This window comes from Acipenser ruthenus, chromosome 11, assembly GCF_902713425.1.
Source record: "Acipenser ruthenus chromosome 11, fAciRut3.2 maternal haplotype, whole genome shotgun sequence".
In the NCBI taxonomy this organism is placed as follows: Eukaryota; Metazoa; Chordata; class Actinopteri; order Acipenseriformes; family Acipenseridae; genus Acipenser; species Acipenser ruthenus.
This window is the reverse complement of record NC_081199.1, coordinates 4,068,866-4,086,608: the sequence shown is the minus strand read 5'-3', so window position 1 is coordinate 4,086,608 and position 17,743 is coordinate 4,068,866. Positions and strand designations below refer to the sequence as shown.

Here is a 17,743-nt window from a genome sequence, read left to right as displayed (position 1 = left end):
AGAATTAGAACGCAGCTCTCCTCCTAATCTGTTAATCCAGGTGCGTGACTGCTCAGAAACAGCAGCCATATTACTAATGAATAATGATTAATGATCACATGTTACCCCAAATCAAAACAGCAACAGGGCATCAGATTTTGGTGATTTGCTGGGTCTGCTGCACCGAAATCTGTTAGCTTCCTAATACTTGTGATTCTCTTGCAATTACAGTTAGTTTGTTTTTTTTTTCTCTCCAATAGGCATTTTAATGAATCGATGAGGAATATTTATACTTGGCCCCTTATCTCTCGAAGTGCTGCGTCAGACAGTCCCATATAATTTGTGGATACAGTTCAGCGCGATTTTAGCTAAGCGAATTATGCTGTTTAATCTTTACATGCACTGAATCTGAAGGCAGATTCAGAACTACCAAGCAATATTTTCCCTTTCGTGTCTGTTTTCAACATAGGATTCTCTGACCTATTCATTCACATGCATGACGTTCCAGCCGCTTTTACATTTTAAATACACTTTCGAAAACCTTTAGCGTTTTAATCTTGGTTGGTCCACTTTTGCAACTACTTTTTCGCTTTGTATCAATCTAATGGGGGGGGACAGAAAATGTACATATGTGTATCTTTCCTTCAGTGTCAGTCTAACCGCGACACATGTGAATATGCATCAAACTAATTTCCCTGGCCAGGGTCGCCGCTGCTCTTCAGTTCAACCTCCGGATAAAGCAAGGGGCCTAGTTATTGATCACCCTTCCCTGAACAATTTCACAAATCTCTTACCCAGGTTCTGATGCTGCAAAACCGCAAACGGGCGTTCCCTGATCCGGGATTCTCCATTCTGACAGTTCGTTAAAGGAATAAGAGACAATAAAGATAAAAGAAACCGAGAATGCCCCGAATGCATGACTGTAAACAGTAGCGTTATGAACGGGTGATGATGAAGGGAGGCTCGGCGGCAGCGCTTCCGGGTCCTAAAGTCCTTCGGTTAAACTTCGAATTTGTTTGTTTGTTATTACCGGCACATAAATCAAGACCTGTACAAAGCACCAATTTTAAGGGCTATTAATGATAATAAGGAGGTTTGTCCCTGCCTAAATCAAATTAATCGACTGGGTCGGGTTATTGTCCCCTAGATGCGGCTGTGTCATTTAGGATGTAAGCTTACCATTTAATTGTTTAATTTAACACTCAAATATAATGTTGCGTTTCTGTGAACTGTACTTTATCATGTAACGCACTGCTGTTAATGGTTCAGTTTGTGTACATTTCCTGAATGTATCCCGCATTTGAAAGCTGCTTGCCAGGTATAATGACGTCAGTGTGTGATCCAAACAGGTACGTCCTTCTGCTTGCAAAAGGAGGGTGTATCCAGGCAGTACGTGCTATCTGTTTCAGGGAGCTGCAAACGTACCACCACAAAATGTATACAAAGCGATTGAAAGATACCTGAAGGATTACCTGTTATAGCAGCAGGGACGTACAGTATATACAAAGGGGCAAGGCAAAACAGACACACTGAAACACTCAAGTGCTGAAAATATATGAACGATTACTGATTTCACCCACATGTACCCTCAACCCCCGCTGCCACCCCCCTCTCTTTCATCCAGCCAGTCTGACTGGGGATTGAAGAGGCCAACAGCGGGATAAAAGTGGACAAAAATGCTTACAAAAACCCTGATCCATTTTTAGATAATTATAATTTTTGTTTTAGATTACAATACAGAATAACAATCAAGTAGAAATAAAATATATAAAGCCTGCACGAAACCTCAAACAAAAATAAACATCAAACCATTTTAATTTTAAGATAGAATTTCTGTTTATTGAACCTCGGGGGTCTATGCTTATGAGTTGAGATTAAAAACAAATATCACGCGTTCCTTTGAGTTCCTGTTAATCTCTCTCAAAAACACACAGAAGAGAATACTAGACACGTGCTCCTCTGTGGCGATCACTGCTACTGAAATACCAGGGAAATGCGCCTCTATTGCAAATGCCCATCACTGAGATAAAGCAGTGAGACGAATCCGCTATTCCCCGAGCCCAGCAAGATCGCCGATTCGCAATAATGAGATCGTTTATAAAGAGGAACATTGATTAAATAAACGCAAGACTTGACGGGTTCTATTTGAATGTATACAGAGGTGGCTCTTGCAGGGGCGATTTATTAACATGACAACATATAATACACAGACAGAGGGATTCATGACGTACATTCACGGTATTACGATCCGCCGCGGTTTAGATCATTAAAACAGGCCACCAAGTGCGTTAAATAAATCTGTAGGAGCAAGACAATATAACACCACTTTGTGGAGAAAGCAGTGTTAATTAGCAGTGTCTAATTGGCGGAGCTACTACTACTAATAATAAAACGAAGTCAAATCCGAATGTGAACCGAGTTATTGAAAAACACGTGTAATATTAACGTGGTTTAGTTACAGTAATGATGACTTCGATTCGGAGATTCTGCACCTTTAAGACTTTCCCCGTGTAAACAGTTCTGATAAGAGCTAAGCTGTCACTTTTGTTGATCATATATAACTGGATATGAGCTTTCTCCTGCTTCTGTAAGCAGAGCAAACCAAAGGCTCCCTGTGTGTCTGTAAACAGCTGTCTGCGTGGGGATTGACAGAGTGGTTCTAACCCACATTCTTTAAAGTTCTTCAACTCGCTAATCATGCCGGTGTGCCTTGACTTCTTTTCACAGCTACATCTGAAACAGCACCAGTCTGGAGAAGAGACGAGAGAAGAAACGTTCCTCAGATCAAACCAGAAGAGCAACACCTAAACCCGATCTGCCTAGGTTTCACTCCCAGGAGACGGGCAGCGCAGAGACCCTGACAAACAGCGGTGGACCTGAATGCTACCGAAAAAAAAGCAAGGCATTGCATTACTTACTGAGACGCAAAACTATAGCCCAGATGTTGGTGCCAAACTGTCATTTAAGATCTTGAACCTTCTTAAAGAAGAAAACACAAAAGCAATCCAAAACATAAGCCTTTTTATTCCAATGCTCCCTCCTAATGGAATCAGTTACAATCCGATATGCATAGCGGGCCACTTCCCAAAACATGACAACAGAAGTAGTCGTATAATCCTGATATATTTATAGCGTACTGTGTGCTCGCTTGTGACCCCAGCTGCCTATAGAACCCTTCCTTTATCCATTAGGCGGGTGTTAGGTTAAATAGGAGTTGCAGGGTCATTTTTCAGGACACACACATTAAAATAAAAGGTTAATTAGAAAAACTACATTTGAAATCCCTCATCACATTAGACGGCGTTTGTTTTCACATGTCACTAATCTTTCTCTCTGGTCCTTGCGTCAGAAGCTCTGTGCTGTAGGATTAAGGTCAGTTAACATATCAACAGAACAGGAGAGGTGTGGCTAGCTAGTGAACTAACTTGGGGGCCATCACATACCTTCATGTCTGACAGTTTCCACAGGCATCAGTTGAAGGATGCTGGTTTTGTCATCAGTACCACCAGTCTAGTAGAGTGGAGTGGAGTGGTGTTAGTGTTAATCTGTGTTTAATTAGTGTTAAAGCCATGTTCAAGCATGTGCAGCAGTGTGGAGTAGTGGTTAGGGCTTGGGACTCTTGACCAGAGGGTTGTGGGTTCAATCTCAGGTGGGGGACACTGCTGCTGTGCTCTTGAGCAAGGTACCTTACCTAGATTGCTACAGTAAGAACCCAACTGGGTAATTGTATGTAAAAAATAATGTCATTGTATGTAAAAAAATAATGTGGAATCTTGTAACAATTGTAAGTCGCCCTGGATAAGGGTGTCTGCTAAGAAATAAATAATAATAACTTGTTTTAACAAAGAAAAATATTTTTGACATTTCAGATGGACAGCCTGTGATTGATTCTTGCCGCTTAATGATTTAGCCACGTCCTTACAAGGTAAGTCAAGAACAAATAATACATAACATCTCACTCAATGAATTGAAGGAGAAATCCACACAGGTATTGTAACTGGAGGTGCTTGGGCAGGTCTTTGTTATATTGCAAGGGTGTTTGGATAGCTGTTAGAAAATCTGTTGAAGTATATTGGTCCTGAATCATACCTGTTTGTGAGAACAGACAGGACTCTAACCAGATCTCTACTGGAAGAGCAAAGGAAACGCCTTCGTCAGCCCTGATGTCTCCCAATAGATTACAGTCAGTGCACAACACACTGGAATAATAGACTGTTCACCTCGATGTTTATATAAACCTCCTTTTATCTTATAAAAAATCAAACCTTCACATTTTTATATAGCCGCTGTTTGAACGCAAAGGCGATTTATCTCAGCAGACCCTGAGGTCTGGAGCTCTAAACATTCTCAAGGGGGCAAACTGCCAAAGCATTAGCGCAGATAACATGCTCCCCACATGGCCTCTGCACCTGTAAACTCCATCTGAACTTTCACATTTATATCTAACCTCTCATGCAAAACTAGCAACCTTGTTTATGGTATATGCCAAAATGCAGCAAAGTAAAATAATGTACAGCATTATGTAAAAGAACACATGAAATAAAAAGAAGTAAATGAACCAATAAACAAAATTAGATCAAGTACAATAAAGAAGAATATTGGAAAAGAAATTGATAAATCGACTCCATATTGTGATGCCCGAAGGGTTAAATAGAAAAGGAATGGCAGATCCTTGCATCATTAACTATGTAGTAAATTACATCAACAGCACATGAATAGATTTAAATAGAAATAAGTGAGTGTAGTTGCCATGGCATCAAAAGCCTATAAGTACCTTCAGTGTTTGTTTTCAAACACACTTTCCCTTGACATACTGAAACGTTAGGAAGTTAGCTGTTTTGAGCAAAAACGATATATACAGTATATATATATATATATATATATATATATATATATATATATATATATATATATATATATATATATATATATATATATAATGTGTCAGTCTGCAGTCTATGAAAACAAGCCACTGCACTCTTTGGCCACTAGGGGCGACGTGCTGAGCCTGCAATATAAGAAGGGGTGCTATGGTGTTTTTACGGCTCTTTGTCCTCCCGGTTTTTCTGTTGTAACCCATTGAATTAAAAAGGCTTTGATCTCCACCTACAGTGCTACATGAATGCAGGGCGATATTATTCAGCCTGCTTTGTCTTCAGTTGCATATCAGACGAGCCCCTTTTGCATCAGCCAGTAATTGTGGGCAGCTCTTTAATAAAACATGTCATTAAAACAGTTCAGGTTTGAAGCATACAGGCCTTTGTGTTGCGAGCTGCAGAATGCTACAGGAGGGTGCAGGCGCATGCAAATCAACACAGTAATTAATAAATGCTCTTCTTCAGCCGACTGACCCACATTTCACAGAGATGGGTGTCTTTGACACAAAATAAAGAACATATAAAGCTATCATTTGAAAAGACAAGCGATACAACCACAAATGCTGTCTGCATCAAGAGAGGGTTTGAATCGTCGGGAGCATCCAGGGTTTTATTGGTGTTTGTCAATGAAGCCTTATACTAGCCAAACTAACAAGAAATCCTAATCTTAAACTCAGTTTGGCTCAGTGTTGAAAACGACTTCTAAGCGAAACATTTCCCATTGAATTTAAGATATTTCTAAATCCAACAAGGAATTGAAATAAAAAAGCTAAATTGAACTTCATACCCCAAAAGTATATTGATAACTAACTCTAATTGTGTCAACCACAACAAATTTAATGTATCAGATTAGATAAATACAGCTTGTGTTCTGATTTTTTCAAAGAAAAATGTGTTTGGTACTTAATGGGTTAAAGGCATGAGTCGGAACTCTTAGTAATGTTCCATTTGAGATACTTCTTATACCAAGAACATAATCTGATTGTACACCTTAATCAAATAACGTGTCCTCCTGCACAGAATGTCTTTAATTAATACATGGCCACAGCCTGTGGATTTTTACTTCTTATTTTTCAAGCCATTTTTTTTTCATCTAGATTATTATTTTATTCTTCTGGATTTCATGGAACCAGCGCAGTTTTTTTTTTCTGATGATACAGACGTGTTGTTGATAACACGAGGCAGGCATTATGAATCTTTAATGCCTTGATGCCATGCTTTGATAGTAAGATAAATACCAAGTCTACATTTTTAAACTTGCAGGATTACACTGGCCAAATATAAACACAATAAATCAATCAATAATAACATTCACATTTCTATTACACACAGATCAACTACTCACAATGAGCACCAGCCCTTTGTCAAAGAATGGTACAATGCAGTACAAGTAGGAGACTTGTTTTTACACATAGGTTTCTTATTTATTACTTTTGACTGTTGGAACAGCAATGTATTTTTCTATTGAGACATACAATCACAAAATAACCCATATCACTCCCTGTTAAACCTGCTCAGTTACTTTGTGCCTTTGCCTATTCTTTTGTGTCCTTTTCACTATTCCCCCAATGAATGTAGAGTTGAACTTTTCATATGTGGTTTGTACATTTCTAATAATAATCTTGGGGGGCATGCCATGACCACAGCTAGCAAACCTTCAACTTCACAATGAGCTGGGAGTTGTGAAATTGATCAGTTAGTGAATTATTTTTTTTTAAGATAGCAAGTCCTTTTTTTTTTTAACCCCAACCCCATATCAAACCCAACAAGATTACAGTAGTACAGTAGCAGCTATTTGTCTTTCTCTATGAAGTTATTTTAAGTTCAATTCTTGAGGTAATCTAAATGCTTTGCATGTTGGGCAACATGTTTTTTTTTCCTTTTTTTGTTAACAGTCATAGATTATTAAAAAATACATCAGCCGTCACACCCATTATAATTTTTTTTACAGCAAACTTTAAATATGTAGATTGCAAACCACTTTTCTTTGTTCGCTTGATTTAGACACTGACTTCACATTGGATACACTTGGTAACATACTAAATGAGATAGCTATGTTTAACTAGGTATAGCAAATACTGAAATGCCTCACACTGTTTCACAAGTGTGTTTTAAGGATCACAGCAGCAGTTTACAGGCTCCTGCCATTTATAACGTTCAGAGAAGTTATGGTCCGACCTTAACAACCATTTTCATAAAGCACGGATGAAACTACAGGAATGTTACTGACAGACGCATTTAAATACCAAATAATTATCAATAGGAATGCAGTTATTCTAGATGAAGGAAATATGGTAGCTTGGAGTCATACAATTATTATTGCAGTGGAGTGAACCAAGACACCCTTCTAATCCATGACATTACTGGTGCTACATCAGTGCCAGTGTGCAGACATATACTGGATTGCTATGGGCTGTCATTATTAGGTTGATAGTGCCATTGCTACTAATGCTGTGTACGCCAGTGGTGCTGCTAAGTTTTGTTTAGGGCAATCTAATGTATTCTAATGGTATTTCTGAGCTATTAATTTTAAGGTATGAGGATGGTGTAAACTTCATAAGTAAGACGGTCTTCACTTTTTCACGAGTGTAAAACAACATGCATTGTAAGGCTTTTACTTTAACAACGTTGCGTTTTACGAACGGCAGCCACGGACACAGGACTGGGCTCTGACTCATCATGGTCTTAAACAGGGAGAGTTTACAGAGTAACAGATTAAACCAAATCATGTCGCTTACACGTAGAACGCTTACAGTATATGGAATATATTTCTCCTCATATGAAAGGGGACCGTGTAACAATCTATGCATAAGTTTGCAACACATATCAAATAAATATCACACTGTATAATATTTGAGGCATATATACTCTCTCCATAATGGACAAGTGGGCAAAAGAAGCGTGCCTTATTTATAAAGAATGAAAGATATATATAGTATACTGCTGACTTCCCTTGAACATAATGCAATTACATGTAATGACAATGACAATATAACTGATTTCCCCTCCCCCATGGATTGTTTGAGGAAGATAGCAGAGGGCTGTGAGCAGGCTACAGCTATGTTTGCAAGTGTTTTAGCTAAATCTCTTGCAAAGGATTTCTGAATTTCCATCATCTTCTTATCTGTTTAAAAGATGGCAGTGATAACTGTATTTCAATACGTTATATTGTAAAATATTATATACATATTTGGCCAAAAATTCCGGCCCCAGTTATCAGCATTGCAGGGAATGTTTGGCAGCAGATTTTCACAAGCTTGAAAGATAAACAATGCATGATAGTGGATACTACCGTAATCTAGACACAGCATTCCTAAGTATAAACACTGGCACAATTTTATATATATATACACTTAAACACTTCAGTTCAGGACTTTGGCACAGCAGAAGCCAGTGCGAATGGCCTATCTTTGTTTTGTTTCTGTTTGTAGAGGGGGTTTTGTTTCTTGGTCAGACTCTCTGTCTTCATTCAGCTCCTCAAGGTCTCTGAGGCCGAGCTCTCGAGAAGGCTGCAGTCACCGTCATCGCACTTCTGTTGGTAAAACGATGGACTCGGCTGGAGTTTCTTTGTAAAGTGTCTTTTTTAAAAAAAAAATGGTTCTCTTTGCTTAATCGCTGGAGCTGCAGCTTCCCGCACGGGTGTAGGCATCCACCCTTCGGTTCTGGGCTCCTGGCTGGCTTAGGGGACGGGAGTCATGCTGAGTGAATCAGTGTGCGGCTCTCGCATTGTCCTCTCTGGACGCATACACACCGCCAAACGCTGGGGAGGAGAGAGGGAAACAAAAGGAAGGGACGTGAGGCATAGGAAACACACAAATCACTTTAAATGAGAGTTTGGCTGTGGCACGAAAAGGCAGTCAAGCTGTATACCTCAGCAATGAAGGGGACAGACCAATGTACAACCCCCAGGGGTGATCTCTCGACCCCCATATTAAACTTGCACTCATACTCGGAAGAAACTTTAAGAAGTATTTATCAGCAATGTGAGTGAGAGTATCAGCACACCCCTAGTTTTAAGTTCATGAAACACAATGATAATAGAGCAAGTGAAGGAGTGGGACCTGCTTGAGTGAGCCGGGGGTCCACACCAGCTTGTAGACCATGTAAACTGGGATCCAGATGAAGGAAGAAGCCCCAACGATGAACCCCACTGTGATGCTCCAGTCAGGATACTTGTAGTCAAACAGTATGAGGGGGTGCCGATCCAACAGGGAGCTCACTATTATATACTGCAGGATGAGAGCGAGAGAGGGAAAGAGAGAGAGAGAGAGAGAGAGAGAGAGAGAGAGAGAGAGAGAGAGAGAGAGAGACAGAGACAGAGAGAGAGAGAGAGAGAGAGAGAGAGCGAGAGCAAGAGAGAGAGAGAGTACATGTTAATCATATCACACAGTCATTGCACTCTCTCTATCAGCACCATCGAACTGCTGACTGAAAGGTAGAGATTAACATTTTCCAGATCTGGATACCAAAGTGATGCAAAGATGTTACTCATTACCATGGGGGCTTATCTTTGGCTACTATCATTTGTGAAATAAAGCCTGCAACTTTTTAAAAATACTTTTTACATTTTACATTTTTTCAGCAGCTATAGTGCAATACAGTATATTATAACCAGTTAAACTGCAGTGTAACTACATAGTCCCAATCCAATGCATATCCTTGCAGTTTGTTTTTTATATTTCATAGGAGCAGCTCTTCTGGCTAAGCTAGTAGCGATTCTATCATGCAAACTGAGATGAGATGACTATTTAAGGGAAAAAGGGTTTGCTATACCCACCACCCAGAGGTGGAAGCCTTCATGTCCCTTCATCAGTCCAGTACACTGAGCCACCTAACCCTGAACCTCCAGTGATTCCTTACAGAGCACAGACTGTCTGCCAGTGATGAGACTGCTACACAGCGAGAGGCGTCTCTGTCTGCTACAACAGTCAGTAAGCACGAGGTTACGAGGGCAGCCTGATAGCTGATAACAACCTTCCTCACAATCACGTAGGAGTTCTCACTCATTAACTGCAATTAACAGGAAGGCCATGGAGTAAACAACATCCTTCCAATAAATCTTCCTAATGAGTAGAACCAAGGTTGAAGATTTTCAAATAGAAAAGATTTTTTTTTTTATTCAATATTGCCTTATTATTTTACCCGCTCCCCTTTTCTCCCACGTTTTAAAATGTTCAATTGTGTTCCCGCACCACAGCAATCTCCACCACAGCTCAGGGGAAGGTCAAAGGAGAGTCAAAGAGGGCTGATTCCAAATCCCAGAAAGCAACTTCTCCACTCCTTGGTGCTTCTTCACAGACTTACTGGAATTCTTTAGTTCAGGATTTCAGGATGACACAGACAAGCACATGACACTCTCCACTGCGATACCCCAGTCACCTCTCCAGGCTAGATAGTTATTTATGGTGAAGCTGAATAAGCACTGTAGCAGCAACAGTGTAGTGCTATAATCAGTTACACTGCAGTGTAACTACATAGTCCCAATTCAATGCACATTCCTTGCAGTTTTTTTTTTTTTACATTTCAAAAGAGCGTCTCTTCTGGCCAAGTTGGTAGATGATTATTTAAGAGGGGAAAAAAGTGTCAGTATATCGACTGACAGACAGGGACCGGTAATCTGATATACCTGCAGCAGCTTTAAGGTTAGCAGAAATCAAGTACAAATAAGTCGTTTTTTTTATATATATTTATAAAAAGTGCTTTGAAAATAAAACCGGAGAATGACATTAGCATCTGTGAATTGCGACTGTTTATCTGAGCAACAAGGAAAGCCTAATAGAGTCTTCTTTGAACCCACAAGCCTGCAGAATGTCACAGCTGAGAGCTTTGAGAGACGAGGCGGAGATTAGCACGCAAGTATTCAAAGTGGAGGCAGGAATATTAAATTATGCCACTGAATGGATTGGCATTTGCAAAGGGGATTTACTGGGATCTGAGGAGGATTGATCAGATAAAGTGAGCCGAGACTCGGGGAGTGGAGTGTCCGGGTCTGGCGACAGGTTGATTGGACGCTGACGAGGCATCGCTGCTCACAGAAACAGAAATTACATTTCCTGTCTAATCTCTCAGCTGCTCTAGCTAGCTTTCCATTCTTGATTTAAACAATCGCTTTTTTTTTTTTTTTTTTTTTTAGTTTATAATTCAGTCAATTAAATATTTAGCAAATCGCTATATTTGCATGCAGTAAGTACTTTGTATTTCAATTCAACCAGGATAATACGATATTGTCCACTTAGCTGCATTGCACACGCACTCTGCTATTCACTCCAGCCCCAGTGATCAAAGCAGGGGGTCAATTACCCTGACCTGAAGGTCTTAACCCAGTGACCTGGAGCTAATCAAATGGCTGTGTTGGGATTTGTTCCACCTGATCATGTTGTTCATTTTCAGTGCAGGTATTAAAGCATGGTTAAGCATTACAAGTTCTGGGAGAATTTTGTAGCTGTCAGAAAGAGGAATGAGGAGAATCATGTTTACTGTGAGGTTGGTCTTCGACACTAATACCTCACTAAATACATTTTACTGAATCCATAACTATTCAATTATCAGTAGTGGTGACTATAGCATTTCATTCTAGTTCACCTAACTGAGCTGGGCTGGAATGGAACCCACCACCCAGAGGTGGAAGCCTTCATGTCCCTTCCCCAGTCCAGTACACCGTGAACCTCCAGTGATTACTGATCACAGATACAACTATGTTGGTCTTCATTGATTTACTAATATCAATATTACAAATTGAAAAAAACACCTTTGGAACTGGTGGAGGGGTGATGGAAACCCATCAGCACAGACCCATCCCGTGACAAACAGAGATAAGCTGCACTCATCTTTAGGTTCTTTGTACTTACTGCTAAGAAGGCAGGGCTGATAGCAACCCAACACACTTTCCAGAAGATTCCTGGAGCAAAGCCCAGCATGGCTTTGACATCATTACTGAACCGCTGGATACCTGGGGAAAGAGAGTATTCAAAATAATATCTCCTTAGGATAAGCTGGGCAGCACCGTGTATGTACCTGTCATTCTTGATTCTGATTGGGTGAAGTGTGTGACACAGACATGCTGGCATTCTAACTGGCCACCTTAGGCCCTTCACATTGTTTTCACTACCCTAAAATGAATGTTTTATAACACGAGACGTGCTTAGCAAAGTGTAATACAGCACAGTAAAGCACAGGCAAGAGTGTGGTCAAAATGGACATGATGATCATGATGATCCAGGATAAAGCACAGTAAATGTATTGTACAAGCTTGGAAAAAGCACTAGGAACTATTACCATGAATATTTAGCATAATAACCCATCTACCACCAATGGAGTTTATCCCCGGGTTGTCTCAGTAGAACAGCCACTCATTAGGACTTACCGTAGAACCACGACACAGCGATGGCTTCTAAGAAAACCACTGCAATGATTGAACAGCCCGCTCCAAACGTCTCAAGCAGCTGAACTACATAGGCACCCCCCTGCAGAACCAACACAGACACAGAGGCACACATCAATCAGAGAATCACACAGCAAATGAAACACGCTGTTAGAACCGAAAGTGATAGAATAGCGAATGACTGCAATCCCTTCAGGCGTGAACGAGAGAACTCCACCTGGAATTCTAGCTTCCATGACCCCCTGCTCCTCCCTCCTATCCTCCTGTGACCCCTAACCAGACACAGGTTGTCAGTTCATAGCACCTGTTGTATAGGGAATAGCATAGTTTACTTTATGTAGATGCCTCTAAAAACACGGGTATCCCTGAAGCATTTGGCTCCAGACCAATTGACAACATGCTAACCCAGAATTCCAGAAACAATAAGAGCTGCTAATTCCTCTATCCCTACACCTACACACAAAAAAACGTATTCCACTGTCAAAGGGCATCAGCATCGCATTTGTGTTTCCTTGTGTTTCACATTACTGTATATTTGGAAATAACGAGGCATTTCCCTGAGCGTCCTTTCTGTGTCATCTTTCGTCACGCAAAGGTGTTGGATCATGTGACGGCCTCTTTACTCACATGGGTAAGGGTGCTGAGCGAGCCCATGAAACACACGATCACCAGCCCCAGCACGAACAACTCCCTCCGCTTGAACAGGTACTGAGGATACTCATCCATCACAGCCGTGATGATAGCCTCCAGACCGCCAAACTGCAAGCAGAGCAGCACAGCACACCTGAGCAAGGTACAGCACGAGGAGGAGGCACAGGCAACACCTGTGTTCAGGAATCCCTGCTGCCCAGTCACTACCAAATTCATTGGTCCTTGAGCACAAGCTGTATTTATGTCATTTGATACATTACATTTAGACTTAACTTTTGCGGATAACAAAATTTCATAGCAATATAGTTAAGGAGAAAATTTAATGACAAAGTAGCCTGTCCTCAAATGAGGATAATGGGCTAAAAAATCTGGTACTATACTAGGTTACACATAGAAATACCAAAAGCAGCTTTAGAAATGAAATGACAAATGTTTTTTTCTTTTTCTTTTAGTATTTCAAAATGTAGCACTGTTGAATGTTTTATAGGGTTATTAACAGTGATCAAGACAGCAGAATTTTGATAGAAACCGTGCGTGGGATGCTTGTATTGGCTGATTGTGTATGACAAAACAATTGCATAAAAAATGAAGCTGTAGAACAGAAGCTTGTTCCGCGGTGGTTTTGAAGTCCTCTGCTGTAGCAGAGTAGCAGATCCCGGAGTGCAGGCTGCAGCCTGCGCTTACATACCGTACTGTCTAGTCCGAGAGCGATCACCATCATGAAGAATATGATGGCAAAAAACGTGGAGCCCACCATGTTAGCAATGGCCTCAGGGTAGGTGATGAACAGGAGGCTGGGACCTGCAGGGCAAACAGCAGAATCCAGGATTGAAACGCTAGTCTCATCTGAAACACGTCCTGTATAGCTAGATATGTCTTCAGCTGAACTTCAATTCATCCCCTTATCAGTCTGTATTATCACCTACCATAGTTTATTGAACTCACTTTGGATCCTGATTTTAAAAGGACACTGCACCACAATTTCCATATATAAAATGAACAGTAGCAACCTTTAACAACATGTTTATAAAGGCTTATTATTGGATCCTTAACCAAAGTGGTGCATGCATACAACTACAGTACTACAGTATGAGTACAGCTAATACTACTAATAATAATTATAATCAGAGCTGAATACTAACCTTTGTCTTTTGCCACGTCCTCTACTTCCACATTCCTCATTTCTGCCATGTACCCCAACACCGTGAAGATCACAAAGCCTGAGAGGAAACTAGTCATGCAGTTTACCAGACTGGTCACGATGGCATCTCTGACACAGACAGAAAGAGACAGAGAGTTTTCATTAAAACACCACCGTCTCGTTCCACTGGAATTGTTTTCTTTTTAGTGGTGTCAAAAAAAAAACAGGGGGGAGATGTGTACAGATTTAGAGACCGGCAGTATTTCGATCATTACAATGGACCCTGAGAGAACCCTAACCCTAATCCTAACCCTAACCCTAATCCTAAGAGTTCACAAACACTTCCCACTTTATGATCACAGATCCCATGGAAGCTTTCCAGCCCTCTTTCAGCGATGAGATCATCAGGTTTATAAAATACAGTAGCAAGGGAGCTAAAGCAGGATCTGAGACAGTGATTGACAATCCCACAGCTGTTTAAACCCTCCCGGATTACTGTACTCTGGGCAGTCTATGGACTCCTTATGGGTAAACTCTTTGACATCTGACCTCTTGACACATTGGGGTGGTGAAACAGCTTTCAGTAAAGCCAGCATGCATTGTATAAAATCTGCAAAGGCTTCTCAATCTGTGTTGGATTTTGGATTGCATCTATTAAAGAACAACAAAAAAACAATCCTTAAATATAGTAGATTTCACATAAAATCCCTGCCTTTATAATTGAATCTTGTATCAATTATAAATGCACCGCTTATTGTAATGTTGTTCATTAAACAATTCATACGACTAACTAAGTAGCTCATGCATACTCAAACTGCATATACAAGTCTATAGTGTACCAGTGAATGTGTACTGCTTTTAAAATGCTGATTGCTTCCAGCCTGTGACTACTGCATACCATACACATGATATCAGTTTAATTTACTTTGGAACTAGACATTAACACAACATATAAATAAAAATGTGTCACTGTAATAAATATAGTCTGGCACACTAACCAGGCCATAGCCAAGAAGAAGACACGTGTAATTAATTACTGACTAGATTTACAATCTTTCTAAATAAATTGTGATAAGTGGATTGAATATTGGAAACAAATGTTAAGAAATCTACTAATACTTGGCAGTATATATTAAAACAAAGACAAGATATATATCATTAAACTATTTCTGTGAGGAATTCAAAGCGCATTCACTGCTGCCAGGTTTGTCTGTGTTTTGTATCAACAGCTTCTCAGGTACTTTGTTTCATATCCAATAGAGCTCTTATTACATTATCCAGAAGCACAGTTTTAGTTTTTATTGCGTGGTATTTCAGGGACATGCAATTCAATTTGTACCTCCCAAGACCTTATTCCCCATTCATCTCCTGGTCAGCTGACTTCATTACTTACTTTTTAATTGCATTTGATCAAGGGTCGTTAGTTTTCATTCTTAATTCTGTTTTTTTTCGTTGTTGTTGTGATTTATCTCTCTAGCATTGAAACTTGGCTGTTATCTGTTCAATTAATGGGATACCATAAATAAATAGTCTGCTGGATGAATACGGAGAACTCTTTGTTTGTAATTCTCCTGGGGTAAAGGCTAGTTGTCTCAGTGTACCTGCAATGGGAGGACACAGCAGTGGGATGAATGCATCACTGGTTGGCTGAGGTGTATAGCTGCAGTTCCTTGAAAGGTGTGACTTACCGGTAGCAGTTGTTAGTGAAGGGGTTATAGCTCGCCAAGGCAAGGAGCACTCCGAACCCAGGTCCCAAAGAGAAGAAAATCTGGGCTGCTGCATCCACCCACACCTGCGAGAAAACAGAGCCACATTACTGACACTGCAGTGAGCTCTTCGCTTATTTCATTATTGCAGTGGAGCCGTGTGACTCAGTGCCCACAATTCCAAGCAGGAGTGGGGGACACAGATGCTAACACTGGCTCCTGTTTCTGCATGTGAGGGGTGTAAAAAAAAATCCAGTGCAGTGTATTTGTACTGAAAAAAGTTGCGTATGTGCACTAAAACACATTGGTAATTACGTAGAGAATGTGTTGGTAATTTACAGATACCCCCTTGATAAACAGCACACTGACCAATATCAAAAACACTGTAGTACCCCTAACTTATAAATGTGAGCACTGGATACTTGTGATCCTGAAAATGCAAACTCGGATAAATAGAGACGAGTGTTTTAGTGAACTCATTATCTCAACAGATCTTTTTCTTTACTAAACCTGTTATGGTAACCAAAATACAAAATAGCAGCTGTGCCCATTCATTGTGGTTTGTGATATGAAAGCACTGTCAATGTCAGGGCTGGGTCCAGCTTCAGTGAGCTGAGAGATCTGAAGAGCAACACGTTGATTATACAGGAGAGGGGATACAGCCCTTGTTAAATGGAAATTGCAAACTGAATTACCCATCTCATTAGCAGCTGAGTTTATTTATGCATCTCATCGCTGTCACAATACAATTCCCATTGAGTGTCTCTGTGCATGTCTGCAGGTTTGTGTTCGTCTTTCCTGATACCAATCAGCAGCAGTACAGTATTGATGATACCACTTCATTGTACAATCTGTAACGCACGCATGTGCGTGCTTCTGGGGTCGCTGTCCACTCACCTTGGTCTCGAGCAGCTTCTCCCATTTGGGTTTGAGGTAGAAGACGACGCCCCTCCAAGCGCCAGGCAGGGTGGCTCCACGAATCAGCAGGATGAAGAGCACCACATAGGGCAGGGTCGCTGTCACCCACACCACCTGAGAAAGACAGGGGGCGGGGGTTAATAGAAAGAACAGCCAGGAGCAGCCCTGTACATTGGAGTAGAGGGAGGGGGTTAATATAGGGAACTGCTAGGTACTGTACCTTCACCAGGTAAGAGAGAGAGAGGTATATCACCAACTGCAAGGGCGCACAAATCGTGTCTTTGAGGTCCAGAGTTCTCCAGGTTTTATAGGTATCATTAAGATTGATTAAGACCTGGCAGAAAGGCTGCATACCAGAAAGACTGCAGCCTGATTCATTGCTGTAGGTTCTTATAAGTAACAGTGTACTGCTGCAGGAGGCTCTCTGTACAACATGAGTTCCAAATGCATTGTGTTGCCATTGCTGGTAATGATGTGGGCTGTGGTGTGCTAGTGATCCTGCTTCAGGGTAATACTCTAATGGTACACTGGTGTATAACGGCAGTTACCTTCCCTGACGTCTTGACTCCCTTCCACAGGCTGAAGTAGACGATGGTGAAGATGAGGAAGAGGCAGAGCACGAGCTGCCAGCGCAGGCCCCCCACTCCGCGCAGCCCCGATGACTTGTGGATCTCCAGCACATTCCTCCTATCAAACAAATATCAATTTTTAAAAAAATGGATTTGTATCCAAACCCTTTTTATTTGATCCACCTTGTCATCTGAGCTGCAGGCACAGCCCACAAGCTTTTCCCAGCAGTCACGGGGGTTGTGCATTTCAGACGGCTTTTTTTTCATGAAATTGACTTTCGAAACCTAGCTGTCGAAATTGCATTGAAGGCGTTTGGCAGCTGACAGCGGATGTGTGGAGCCCTCACCATGGAGACGACCCCATGGTGACAGGGCACTTTCCTAGCATATTTAACCACGCTGCTCCCATGCCAGTGTCTGCCCGTACACCTCCACCCCAGCCAGCCGCTTGCATACACTTACGTATAAAACTCCTCGGCAGGGGAATGGGAGTAGTTATCCCAGGACACGTTGTTGGTGCC

At 41.1% G+C, this 17,743-nt stretch overlaps 1 protein-coding gene across 1 annotated transcript in view; it reads right to left on the bottom strand.

Moving 5' to 3' along the window:
* Positions 1–5,163: 5,163 nt before the first annotated feature.
* The window catches only part of LOC117427133 (sodium-dependent serotonin transporter-like), a 17,297-nt gene continuing 4,717 nt past the window's right edge, over positions 5,164–17,743 (bottom strand). Inside the window, exons 3-13 of the mRNA XM_059032939.1 lie at positions 17,685–17,743; positions 17,202–17,340; positions 16,633–16,767; positions 15,718–15,821; positions 14,031–14,158; positions 13,577–13,689; positions 12,865–12,996; positions 12,220–12,319; positions 11,705–11,805; positions 8,918–9,085; positions 5,164–8,616 (exon numbers count right to left, since the gene is read on the bottom strand). The exon at positions 17,685–17,743 is cut by the window's right edge and continues 161 nt beyond it. Of these exons, the coding sequence (XP_058888922.1) occupies positions 8,536–8,616; positions 8,918–9,085; positions 11,705–11,805; positions 12,220–12,319; positions 12,865–12,996; positions 13,577–13,689; positions 14,031–14,158; positions 15,718–15,821; positions 16,633–16,767; positions 17,202–17,340; positions 17,685–17,743 (1,260 nt within the window). The 3' untranslated portion in view covers positions 5,164–8,535. The remainder of the gene's footprint in view (positions 8,617–8,917; positions 9,086–11,704; positions 11,806–12,219; positions 12,320–12,864; positions 12,997–13,576; positions 13,690–14,030; positions 14,159–15,717; positions 15,822–16,632; positions 16,768–17,201; positions 17,341–17,684) is intronic.